This window comes from Trachypithecus francoisi, unplaced genomic scaffold, assembly GCF_009764315.1.
Source record: "Trachypithecus francoisi isolate TF-2019V2 unplaced genomic scaffold, Tfra_2.0 Lachesis_group4, whole genome shotgun sequence".
NCBI lineage: Eukaryota > Metazoa > Chordata > Mammalia > Primates > Cercopithecidae > Trachypithecus > Trachypithecus francoisi.
Window position 1 is genome coordinate 19,848,540 of NW_022681469.1, and position 13,363 is coordinate 19,861,902.

The window sequence follows — 13,363 nt, forward strand, 5'->3', positions numbered from 1 at the left end:
GGGACTACAGGTGCCTGCCACCTCGCCCGGCTAATTTTTGTATTTTGTATCCGCCCGTCTCGGCCTCCCAAAGTGCTGGGATTGCAGGCTTGAGCCACTGCGCCCGGCCTGAGATAGCTTTCTATGTATAAACACATAAATATACAGAGACTACTGCTTTGAGCTGGAAAAGAGGGCGAGAGTGAGAACTTAAAGGACCATATGGATGATGGCATGGTTAATTAGACCAGGGCATGTGTTAATTCACTAACGCAGTGAAACCACGTCTGGTACAGATAGTCACTACTCTTCAGTCAGAGTCTGGATTTAGATGGACTTAAAGGACTGGAACTAGAAGATTCTAGGCTGACCCATAGTAGGGGCATAGTAATAGGGGATGGAAGTTTAGATGAGCAGAGCTTCTGTTCTTCTGTCTCAGTGTCCCTTCCTCCCTTCAACTCATAGATTAAAGAGAGAAAGAAAGCAGACCTTAAGCAGGTAATGAAATCAGGGTGATAAGAAACAGAAAATGAAAGGAAGAGATTAAAATGAAGCCAAAAACAATGCATGGGCTGGGTGCGGTGGCTCACTTCTGTAATCCCAGCACTTTGGGGGGCCAGGGGCGGGGGCTGGATCGCCTGAAGTCAGGAGTTCGAGACCAGCCGGCCAACATGGTGAACCCTGTCTCTACTAAAAATACAAAAAATTAGCCGGACGTGGTGATGGGCACCTGTAATCCCAGCTACTCGGGAGGCTGAGGCAGGAGAATTGCTTGAACCTGGAGGCAGAGGTTGCAGTGAGCCGAGATTGCACCACTGTACTCCAGCCTGGGTGACAAAGTGAGACTTCATCTCAAAAAAAAAAAAAAAAAAAAGATAATGCAGGGACAAAGAAATGGCAGCGTAAGGTTCTACATATTTAGGTTGGTGTAAAATTACTTTTGGGTTGGTGGTAATTACTTTTAATAGCAAAAACAGTGGTTACTTTTGCACCGAACTAATAGTTACAAATCAGTGGGTTATACATTTGGTTCTGAGCTACCTAACTGCCAAAGCAAACCAAATACTTGGGAGAGGTACTGCTCTGTTATGTTAGTGAGGCCTGAGAAAAACACCTCCTATAGCGGGCCACATGGCAGGAACCCTGTGTGCTATGGTGAGGTCCTCAACCACAAACAGCCCTACCATGAATTCATCTGCATGTTGATTTCCCAACTGTCTTAGCAGCAGATACATTTTATCAAACCATCTTTCAGGCCGGGTGCGGTGGCTCAAGCCTGTAATCCCAGCACTTTGGGAGGCCGAGACGGGCGGATCACGAGGTCAGGAGATCGAGACCATCCTGGCTAACACGGTGAAACCCCGTCTCTACTAAAAATACAAAAACTAGCCGGGCGAGGTGGCGGGCGCCTGTAGTCCCAGCTACTCGGGAGGCTGAGGCAGGAGAATGGTGTAAACCCGGGAGGCGGAGCTTGCAGTGAGCTGAGATCTGGCCACTGCACTCCAGCCTGGGCGACAGAGCAAGACTCCGCCTCAAAAAAAAAAAAAACAACCATCTTTCAAAGACCTTAAAGGAGCCAAGGAGAGTAAAGCAGGGCTGCCCTGGTGGAATAGGATAGGGGCTCAGAGCGGTCTCCTGGGCCCCTCCTTGTTGCCCTCCTCTCTCCTGTGGTGGCCCATGTAGCATCTTTGCTGAACAGAGTTCTGCTGAAACTCCTGTGTGTGTGAAAACGCCTATGATATTAAACTTTGCAGAGATTCTTTGTATGCTCAAGCCAAGGATGATGTCAAATAAGTGATTCTGTCAGGCACCTGTGGAAATAAAATTATAAACCTAAATTAATTAGCCTTGGTTAAAATAAAAATAAGCTATAGGTCTTGATGGTTTTTATATCAAATAATTGGAATTTTCAGTAAGATATAAAGGGGAAGGGTTGGCAAACATTTGCATTCTAGTTACATCAAGGTTCCAGGAGGCCAGACGTGGTGGCTCATGTCAGTAATCGCAGCACTTTGGGAGGCTAAGGCGGGTGGATCACCTGAGGTCAGGAGTTCAAGACCAGCTGGCCAACATGGTGAAACTATGTCTCTATTAAAAATACACACAGAAAATTAGCTGGGCGTGGTGGTGCCCACCTGTAATCCCAGCTACTTGGGAGGCTGAGGCAGGAAAATCGCTTGAACCCGGGCAGTAGGGGTTGCAGTGACCCAAGATTGTGCCACTACACTCCAGCCTGGGTGACAGAGTAAGACTCAAAAAAAAAAAAAAAAAAGTTTCAAGAACCAAAAAGAACTATTCGGGGAAAGAGAGTATTTAATTTAAATTTAAATTTACACAATTCAATCATGTTCCCTAATAAAACATCAAGAAACTTCCTGAGCTTTTTTTTTTTTTTTTTTGAGACAGAGTTTTGCTTGTTACCCAGGCTAGAGTGCAATGTTGTGGTCTCGGCCCACTGCAACCTCTGCCTCCCAGGTTCAAGCAATTCTCCTGCCTCAGCTTCCTGAGTAGCTGGGATTACAGGCACCCACCACCATGCCTGGCTAATTTTTTGTATTTTTGGTTGAGACGGGGTTTCACCATGTTGGCCAGGCTGGTCTCAAACTCCTGACCTCAGGTGATCCGCCTGCCTCAGCCTCCCAAAGTGCTGGGATTACGGGCATGAGCCACCACGCCCAGCCCTTCCTGAGTTTTTTAATACAAAGTTCTCTCTGGGACATTTAGTCTGTGTTAGCTGTAGAGTTTTTATTTTATTTATTTTTATATTCTGGATTCCCATGAAAACTGCAGAGTTTTTAGAATGTAACATTCAATCTGCAAACACATGAATGTTGTATTCACTAAATGTGACGCGGGTTTGTTGGACGTTCACTGAAGATGTGAATGAACTCTTACTGTCTTACTAATAAGACCCATCATTACATAAACTGGGCTCTAGTTATTAAAGAAAAAAAAAAGGAAAAATCAGGTCCTGGGTTTAACGTTTTCCTTGCTGGGAGTCCAAGTAAAATTAAAATAATGTTTCTGGGAGATTTGAACCCCACGTATCAGGAGCAGCCTGGTTTCTTTCATGGGTCAATACATGATGGTCCAAGTTTGGAGCTCTTTGGTGACCTGCCTTGAGCCAGTGTACGGGCTAAAATATTTAGAGAAAGGAGTGGACTGTGTAGCCTTCAGCCAGTGAAGAAATAAATAAAAGCGTAGCCAGCTTTTATTTCTTGTAACTGAATTTTGAATAAGTCAGGTAACTAAGAGTTCTGGGTTGGAACCTCTCTAAGAGGACCTTGAGGTGTAGAGATTTTTGCCAACAAGTAGGTACATATGCTTTGATTATGAGCTGTCTGGGAGGTAAAATAGATATTGTTTTATGGAAATGGATGTACTTAACCAGGACTCATACCTACATAGATGGTGGGCAGGGAGAGGGTGTGGTATTAGGAGAAGTGATGACTGAATCGATGGGCAGCTGGGCAGCAATGGTGTAGGGTGTAGTGATAGCAGGGCTGACAGGCAGGCAGAGCATGGGAGTCATTGGATGTGCACCAGGTAGGGAGTACAGATTCAGGTCTTCGAAGATGTTGACCAGCAAAGTAGCTAAACTGAGCAGCTGTGGAAGCTGGTGTTGAGAAACACTGGGAGGCTATGGCCTGAGGGACCCTCTCAGAGCAAGGACAAGCCACAGCTCTAGAAAGCCAAGGTTGAGGCAATCATTGACACCCAGGATATAAGCTAAGACCTGCTTACTGCAACTGAAACATAGATTCAAGTCTTGTAGGGAATAAATAATTGGCGACTGTATGATTTATTCATTTATTCAGACCTCGAGTAATAGTACTGTACTCTAGGACCCATGATGGCTATTAAATTAATGGTAGCTAAAAGGTCTAAGGAGACATCTTGCAAGGCTGTCACTATCTGTCACTTAAGAGTATGGGACAACTGTAGCTTAGGATTGCCAAAGAACTGGGGCCAGCTCGGCACAGATATGACTGATTTTCAGATACCACAGAAAAGACTTATCCTTACAAGAATACCTTAGGATACCTTTACAATAGAAACACTTGGTAATTGACCCAGACAGCACACAGAAACAAGAGAGGGACTTTGAGAGTTGCTTCTGGACCATCAGTCACTTGTGTGACCTCTTGACCATAACATACCCTGACATGGGCACGTTCCTGCTGTCCTATTAGTCTTACAATAGCGAGGGTTGAATGAACCAGCCTATACAGCAAGCAGTGCCTGAGACTCATCTCTGATGTGGACTAAACCAAGGGGAAATGTTACCCTTGAGGACTTCACCACCTATCAGGGTTCATGAACATGACAAGTGCAGTGTGAGGGCAAGGCTAGAGAAGGTCAGAGTGGAGCCATGCTAGGCTGTGCAGATGCCCAGACACTGCCTTACTGGCCCTGTGCTGTCCAGTATGACAACCACTTGCCATATGTGGCAATTTCATTTTAAACTTTAATTAAACACATAAAAAATTAAGAAATCAGTTGGTCACTGTAGTCACATTTTCAGTGCTGTATAGCCACATATGAAGGAGTTAAAAATATGCCACTCTGGGCCAGGCACAGTGGCCCATGCCTATAATTCCAGCACTTTGGGAGGCTGAGGCGGGCAGATCACAAGATCAGGAGATCAAGACCATCCTGGCTAACACAGTGAAACTGCATCTCTACTAAAAATACAAAAGAATTAGCCGGGCGTGGTGGCGGGCACTTGTAGTCCCAGCTACTCGGGAGGCTGAGGCAGGAGAATGGCGTGAACCCAGGAGGCGGAGCTTGCAGTGAGCGGAGATCGCACCACTGCACTCCAGCCTGGGCGACAGAGCAAGACTCTGTCTCAAAAAACAACAACAACAAAAAAGCCACTCTGGCATATTGACTATTTTGAGTTAAAAGCACTTGAAAAACAGCAGGTGCAAGATGATCACTCTGACCTTCTGTTACTTAAAAGCAGGAGATGAAATTCCCATGTGAAAGATGTTCTTCCCTGGCCGAGCGTAGTGACCCACCCCTGTAATCCCAGCACTTTGGGAGGCTGAGGCGGGCTGATCACTTCAGGTCAGGATTTGGAGACCAGCCTGGCCAACATGGTGAAACCCCATCTCTACTAAAAATACAAGAATCAGCCAGGCGTGGTGGTGCGTGCCTGTAATCCCAGCTACCCGGGAGGCTGAGGCAGGAGAATTGCTTGAACCCAGGAGATGGAAGTTGCAGTGAGCTGAGATTATGCCATTGCACTCCAGCCTGGGTGACAGAGAGAGATTCATTGAGTCTCAAAATAATAATAATAATAAAAAATAAAGAGGTCCTCCCTATACCAGAATGAAAGTAGCATTCTTATCATCAGGGCCAGGAAATCTGTGCAAACAAATCCTATTAGGCAAATCTTCATCCTCCTGGACACTTCTCTACCAAATTAACTTCCCTAGCCAAAGCCCCTTTGCCTCATCCCACTTTCATAATCTATGACTCTTTGTCTAATTCAATACAAGTGTTTATCTCTAACTGCAGCTTTAGGTCTTCACTTTCTTGTGAAGTCTCCTGTGCCACGTAAAACTTGTATTAAATGAACGTGTATGCTTTTCTCCTGTTGGTCTTTTTGTATATAAATTTATGGAGTACAAATGTAATTTTGTTACATGCATAGATTACCTAGTAGTAAAGTCAGGGCTTTTAGGGTGTCCCTCACCTGAATAACATACATTGTACCCATTAAGTAATTTTTCATCATCTACTCCCCTCCCAACCTGCCCTATCCCATCTCTACTAAAAATACAAAAATTAGCTGGGGTGTGGTGACATGCACTTGTAATCCCAGCTACTCAGGAGAATCCCTTGAACCCAGGAGGCGGAGGTTGCAGCGAGCCAAGATTGTGTCACTGCACTCCAGCCTGGGCAACAGAGGGAGAGGGAGACCCTGTCTCAAAAAAAAAAGGAAAGGAAGAAGAAAAGAAAGAAAGAAAGGAAGGAAGGAAGGAAGGAAGGGAGGGAGGGAGGGAGGAAAGAAAGAAAGGAAAGAAGGAAAGAAAGAAAGGAAAGAAAGAAAGAAAGAAAGAAAGAAATTTTGTCTCCCCTACATATCATATAGGACAGCGCAGAGAACATTTTCATCACCACAGAATGTTCTAGTGAACAGCACTGGTCTAGACCCTAGAGCCTTGCTAGTCAAAGAGAGGTCCACAGACCAGCAGCATCAGCCTCAACGTCACCCAGGAGCTGGCTGAAGTATGGAATCTAAATCGTCCCCAACTTCCCAGAATCATATCTGCACTTTAATATGATCTCTGGGGCACTCACATGTATGTCAAAGTTTGAAAGTCTCTGGACTTTTAAGTGAGGAACAGAGTGGGTTTTACAGAGCTGAGCAGGCAGTGGATGGATACAGGGCTTCAGCTGTAGGGCTGGGAAATTGGGAAGCGATTCAGTTAGTGGTCAAACCAGGGGATGTCAAGGTGCCAAAGCTGTTCCACCTGCCCCACATCATGCCCGAGGTGTTTTGCTCGAGGAAGGCATAGGGTTTACCAGGCACCATCGAATCACAGCAGCAATCTCTTTTACAATCACTCTGATAGATACTATCCACACAGCTGTGGCAACAAGCATCTTCATGATATGAATTAATTGTTGGCTGCTGTAAGTTAGAACATTCTGCTAAAGTCAGCATCGTTGTCCCTTCCACCCTTCGTACTGGTTCTACCTCGCGAAACACGTTCAAGTTTATTCCCACTTTGCCCTGTGTACAAATATTTGAACACTGCTTTCTGGTCCCACGATGCTCCACTCCAGGATAAAGAGACCCAGCTCAGGCCTTTCTCTGTCCAGGACATTTTCCTTAGACACTTTCATTCTGTTGCCCTCTGCTTACAACCAGCAGGCATTTCCATTAGGGAAGAGGAAGGGGTGTGGGTCTAGCTGAAAGCCCAAGAGTCTGGAATGTCATTAAAAAAAGGAACCATGAGCCCCTCCCCACCACGGCTGCCTGGAAAAATTTGCTTTCATTAACTCCTTTGTTCTAGATCACAGGAAACAAGTGTCTCCTCACCATTATATACAGGGAACCCCTGCTGCTAGGGGCGTACATCTAGTCTGCCCTGATTGGCCACCCTGGCCACTGGAATGAGGGCAGTGGATCAGTGGCCTAGCCTGCCCCCTTGCTAAAATCAACTCATTTCCCTTTTACCTACCCATTCCGATGTTTGCATGCTTTCTATATGCTTTGAGACTAGAGATTATAGCTTTACATTTGGGGGGTATGCCTCATCCCTTCCTTCCTTCTTCCCTCCCTCCCTCCTTCTCTCCTTCCCTCCCTCCCTCCCTCTCTCCCTTCCTTCCTTCCTTCCTCTCTCTCTTTCTTTTCCTTCCTTCCTTCCTTCCTTCCTTCCTTCCTTCCTCTTCTCTTTCTTTTCTTTCTTTCTTTTTTTTTTTTTGAGATGGAGTCTCGCTCTGTCGCTAGGCTCTGCAATGGCACAATCTTGGCTCACTGCAACCTCCGCTTCCCGAGTTTAAGTGATTCTCCTGCCTCAGCCTCCTGAGTAGCTGGGACTACAGGCACCCGCCACCACGCCCGGCTAATATTTGAATTTTTAGTGCAGACAGGGTTTCACCATGTTGGCCAGGATGGTCGTGATCTCTTGACCTCGTGATCCACCTGCCTCAGCCTCCCAAAGTGCTAGGATTATAGGCGTGAGCCACGGAACCCAGCTGCCTCATCCCTTTCATTATAGCTCCTGTTAGTGGCAAATCCAAGTGCATTTTCAGTTAGTTGGCTAGCAGGAAGCTTGGCCAATTTTGTTTACTTACTCTGGTTCAGGACAGAGGAGAGGGTTTGGTTATTTATATTTGAACACTACAACTATTGGAGTTTGGACGAGGAGCAGATGGTCTTTCTTTACTTCCCCTCATGACAACTGTAAACTGTGCATGGCTAGAATAGTCCATAATGTTCTATTTCATGTAAGGGTCAGTGTCAGATTCTGTTAGATGGCAGATGCCGACGCAGCATCACAAAAGAGGGGATGCAAGTTGCTCTGTACATTTGGCTGCTGTAAAAGAGTATTGCAAAAAGCTACATTTTTCAGGCATCCCCCAAGCGTGTAGTGAGTTTCTGCAGGATAGACTCTTAGGTACCATGATGGAGAAGACCACAGAAGTTTGTGACATAGCCCTGAGTTGGAAGCTCTTACAATCTGGTTTGGGAAGCAAAATGCACTCCTGTTCACATCCCGTTACTAAAATGAAATCATATAACGGTCGAGATTTCCTAAAAACCTACCCTGAACTCTTTACCTTTTATTTATTTTTTTCCAATTAGAAAGACAATCAGAAAAGCTCAACCATCGACTCTTTATACCTGGAGTCTCTCTATCAATCCTGTCCGAGGGGAGTTGTGCAATTTCAGGCGGGCTCACGGAACTATGAGCTGAGTTTCCAAGGTGAGTTTCCGTGTTTGGCAGTGTGGTGTGTCACTGAAATCCGCCTGCAGTGTACACGTGGGAGTGGGAGCAGAGTGGGTATGCATTGCTATGGCCAGGGTCAAGGTCAAGATTTAGCAAGGCGGTGGAGTGCAAGCTGGTGGCCATCAGGAGACCTGAGTTCTAGAGCTCTGGCTCTGACGAACACTTGCTCTGCTCCCCTAGGAGGGGCACCTGGCCTATCTAGGCCCACTTCTCTCAACTGCAAATCAGGAGCTCAAACTAAGTAGTCTTGGGGGTACTTCCAGCTCTGCCATGCTGTTTCCGATTCTGGCTGGGCAGTTGCCCAGACAGAGGCAATATTTCAGGTGCTGGTGACTACAGTAGAGACCTTGGGCTTTTGGATACCTTCAGAGTTTTAGAAACTTGCTGTTTCTTTTAGGCTTTATCGTCTAGGTCAGTGGTTCCGTCATCATATTGATTAAAGCGCTTTGCCTTCCACCATGTTTATTGGAGCCACTACAGAAAGGTCTTCTGGTCTGCTGCTGCCAATCTACCTGCTGTGTTTAGTTAGACATCAGGGCAGGAACTGCCCTCCTTCTGAAGGTACCATCCCATCAGGCACCCCCTACATGTGATCAAGTACTTGCCCTTTTGGGACCTGCAGGTGCTTTGGAAGAGATAAAGGAGCCTTTCTTGGGTCCCTGAATTCCCAGATGGTACCTGCAGTTGGATCCTGTACCACTTAGTGGGCGTTAGATGACGTAGCTTTTACAAGGACCATTATACCAAGTATTTGGGAAAACAATCTGGCAGTACATGTCAAGTAACATTAAAATTTGCTAATATGTTTGTCTTTTCATTCCCTCAGGAACCTTTCTTAGGAAATAATTCACTAGAAGAAGGGGAAAAAAGCTATAGGCATAAAGTAAGGTGCTTGTTAAGCAGCATGGTGTGACTGAGGAATACTAGACCAATACCAGTATCTAAAGTGCTAAAAGTAGGACCAGTCCGTGTACTAGTACAGCGGTGACTAAATAAATTAGGGTATTAAATTTCAGTGGTGTATTTGGCACTTGTTAAAGATTTAGATTATGAAAACTAGATAGGAAAAGCAAAATTTGGTATTGTTAAATGAAAAAGGCAGAACACTTTTTTTTTTTTGGAGACAGGGTCCCACTCCATCACGCCGACTAGAGTACAGTGGCGCCATCACGGCTCACTATAGCTTCAACCTCCCCAGCTCAAGTGATCCTCTCACCTCAGCCTCCCAACTAACTGGGAGTACAAGTGCATGCCACCATGCTCAGCTAAGTTTTAAATTTTTTGTAGAGATGGAGGTCTCACTATGTTGCCCAGGCTGATCTTAAACTCCTGAGCTCAAGCGATCCTCCCACTCAACCTCCCAAAATGCTGGGATTACAGGCATGAGCCATAGTGCTCAGCCAGAACCCCAAATTTATGTTTCTGAAATTTTCTTTTTTTTTTTTTTTTTTTTTTTGGAGACGGAGTCTCGCTCTGTCGCCCAGGCTGGAGTGCAGTGGCTAGATCTCGGCTCACTGCAAGCTCCGCCTCCCGGGTTTACACCATTCTCCTGCCTCAGCCTCCCGAGTAGCTGGGACTACAGGCGCCCACCACCTCGCCCGGCTAATTTTTTGTATTTTTTAGTAGAGACGGTGTTTCACCGTGTTAGCAAGGATGGTCTTCATCTCCTGACCTCGTGATCCGCCCGTCTCGGCCTCCCAAAGTGCTGGGATTACAGGCGTGAGCCACCGCGCCTGGCCTGTTTCTGAAATTTTCTGTTTATATTTAAAATAGGAAAGTTAAAAAAAAAAAAACAACGAAAAATCAATGTGCATGATTGCAGCAATGCATGCATGTGGGCCAAGACTGGAAGATAATAATGAAAAATTAAAATCTATTATATTGGGTGGTAGAATTAAAAATGACTTAAATTTAAAAAATTCTTAGGTGGTATTGTATTGTTTTTATGGTTTAAAAGGGTGGTGGAGAGATGAGAGCCAATAGACTTTGTTCCTGAATCTAGAGTAATTTTTCCAGCTACTTCTGTTTGATTGGTTCATATAAACCAGTTCAGAGCAGTTTATAGTGTTCCAGATGGCTTTCTTTCTTTTCTTTTTCTCTTTTCTTTCTTTCTTTCTTTTTTTTTTTTTTTTGAGATGGTGTCTTGCTTTGTCGCCAGGCTGGAGTGCAATGGTGCAATCTTGGCTCACTGCAACCTCTGCCTCCCAGGTTCAAGCAATTCTCCTGCCTCAGCCTCCCAAGTAGCTGGGACTATAGGTGTGTGCCACCACACCTGGTTAATTTTTTGTATTTTTAGTAGAGATGGGGTTTCACCATGTTAGCCAGGATGGTCTCGAACTCCTGACCTCTTGATCCACCTGCCTCAACCTCCCAAAGTGTTGAGATTACAGGCGTGAGCCACTGTACCCAGCCGCCTTTGTCTATTTCTTAACTAGACTGCCAGTGTATTCTGTAATGCATTAAGCTAGTATCTGAGTGCCAGTTGTGTACTGGCTACTGCTGTGGGTGCTGGGATACGGTGGTGAAGTTGCTCTTCGAGCCTATATTCAAAAGAGTGATGAGAGACAATGATCAAGTAAACAAGTCAGGCCATATCAAAAAGTGGTAACAGTTACTGAGAAAATGAAACAGTACAAGGAAGCAGCCAGAGAATGGAGGAGTCAGTGGGACAGCACTTACTTTTACAGAGCAGCCTCTGCCTGTGGGAAGGAGGGCGCTCCAGGAGAAGAAAGAACTAAGGCTAAGGCTGGAACCCAGCTTGAAGTTTCATAGAACAGGTAGATAGTCTGTAAGAGATGAGAGCAGAGATAGAAACTTGGATATTTTATTGGGCGGAGGCCCTGGGAAGTTTTTGAGCAGTGTAGTGGCACGATCCAATTTTTTTGTGTGTGTGTGGTTTATGTTTGTTTCATATTTTAGGAGTGCAGTTGGATGAGTATTGACAAATGCATGTAACCACCACCCTAAGCAGGATATAGAACATTTCCATCAATCCCAAAAGTTTCCTTACGTCTCTTTGCTATCAGTGTCCCCAGCAACACCACATACACCTCACTTTATCCCCCTCACAGGCTATTGCTGATTTGCTTTCTGTCCCTGTTTTACCTGTTCTAGAACTTGATATTAATAAATGCTTGCAGTAGGTATGTTGCATGTGGCTTCTTTCACTGTGAATACGGTTTTTTAGACTCATCTGCATTGCTGCATGTGTAGTAATTGTTCCTCTTTTATTACTGAGGAATAAGTAAGAAGTAATTGTAAGGCTATTCCATACTTTATTTGTTTACCAGCTGATGGACATTTAGGTTATTTCTACTTTTTGGTTATCATAATAATGCTGCTGTGAACATTCATATGCATGTCTTTGGGTGGATAGAGGTTTTCATTTCTCTTGGGTAAATACCCAGAAATGGGATTGCTAAATCATATAGGAGTGCATGTTTAACTGTATAAGAAACCACCAAACTGTTTTCCAACGTGGTGGTTTCATTTTACACTCTCACTAGCAATGTGTTATGATTTACTTTTTGAAAGGATCACTCTGGTTACAGTTTGGACTGAGGTTTACAGCGTGAATTGAAAATGATATTTCACACTTGATGTAGAAGAGAACCCTTCAAGACAGCTACCAGATTGCAACCCGCAATCACTGATGTCTGGTGCAGGGAAGCTTGCAAGGATGGTGTCTTGTTATTTGGCTGCCCCAGCTCTCCTCTTTTACCATGCAGCTTGAATTTAAAGATTAGATTAATTCCTGAATATTCATTCACTCCTTTGCTTTCTGAGCCTTCTACTAATGGCAGTGAAGGATACAAGTCTTTTACTGCAAGCAATTCTCATCCCAAAGGATTTTCTCTATTCGTATACATACGGGTCAGTCTTGAATATTTGCTGTGTAAATAGCCTCTGCAAAATAACAAGAAGTCATTTTCTAGAACTGATCTTGATTCTTTTATTTTTTTTTCTGTCCAAAGGGATGATTCAGACAAACAAAGTTTCCAAAACTCAAAAGGATGTCATCAGAAGACCAAAATTTGTGTCTCCGTGGGATGTGCAGCAGATGAAGAGAGGGCCAGAGTAAGTGTTCTGAAGCAGCTGTTTGCTGACAGATGCTTGAGATGTTCATGCCCTGGGCTCATCAAGTCACTCGTGAATCTGGAACCTGTTTTCCTGAAAAGTTCCTGCTTGCATTACTCTGCAGTTTCCATTTGCATTCTCTATGAGTAAGATGCTTGTTAAGCAGCATGGTGTGACTGAAAGGATACTAGATCAGAAAATGAATTTTCTTTCTGAAAGGGAAGTCTGAGCAAGTCTCTTAAATACTCTGGCCTTTAGCTTCTCCAGCTGTGAAGAGCTGGATTGATGTGGCATGCCTAAGGAATAATCATATGTATTAGGTTTTTGTTTTGCTGTGGATTCTTTTTTTTTAGAGATAAGGTCTCACTTTGTGGCCCAGGCTGGTCTCGAACTCCTGAGCTCAAGCGATCCTCCTACCTCAGTCTCCCAAAGTGCTGGGATTACAGCCGTGAGCCACCATGCCTGGCTTTGCTGTGGATGCTTTTGGGTGTCTTGTCTTCCTACATGATTTATAGAGGATGAGGGGCGGAGAGAGAGAGAGAAAAAAGGGATGAGCTAGCTGTTAGAGCAAAGGCATCGGAGACAGATCATGTTGATTGAAGGGATTTTAAAGGAAATGTTTCTGTGGGGGATTCGTTGTAACTCTCCTTGTGAACTGCTCAGTAAACTCTACATTGTTCATGAACATTTTTGGAGTTGGATATTTTTTTTCTGGGTGATGTGTGATTATATAAAATAGGCTTCAAGAGAAGTATAAAATCTAGGCGTTCTAACTAGGTTCTTCGGTTGTAAGAATTCAAGCTATTTGATGAAAAAGGGAAGTTACTGAAAAGATAAAT

The 13,363-nt window shown here is 44.6% G+C and overlaps 1 protein-coding gene across 3 annotated transcripts in view; it reads left to right on the forward strand.

Annotated features, from left to right (window-relative positions):
- The window catches only part of ZC3HAV1 (zinc finger CCCH-type containing, antiviral 1), a 72,058-nt gene that overhangs the window by 45,098 nt on the left and 13,597 nt on the right, over nt 1-13,363 (forward strand). For 2 of the 3 annotated variants that reach the window (XM_033193188.1, XM_033193189.1), the window contains exons 8-9: nt 8,303-8,423; nt 12,422-12,524. In XM_033193188.1, coding sequence (XP_033049079.1) covers nt 8,303-8,423; nt 12,422-12,524 — 224 coding nt within the window. Of the gene's footprint in view, nt 1-8,302; nt 8,424-12,421; nt 13,214-13,363 lie in introns of those variants that run through there. The other variant, XM_033193190.1, reaches the window with a different exon arrangement.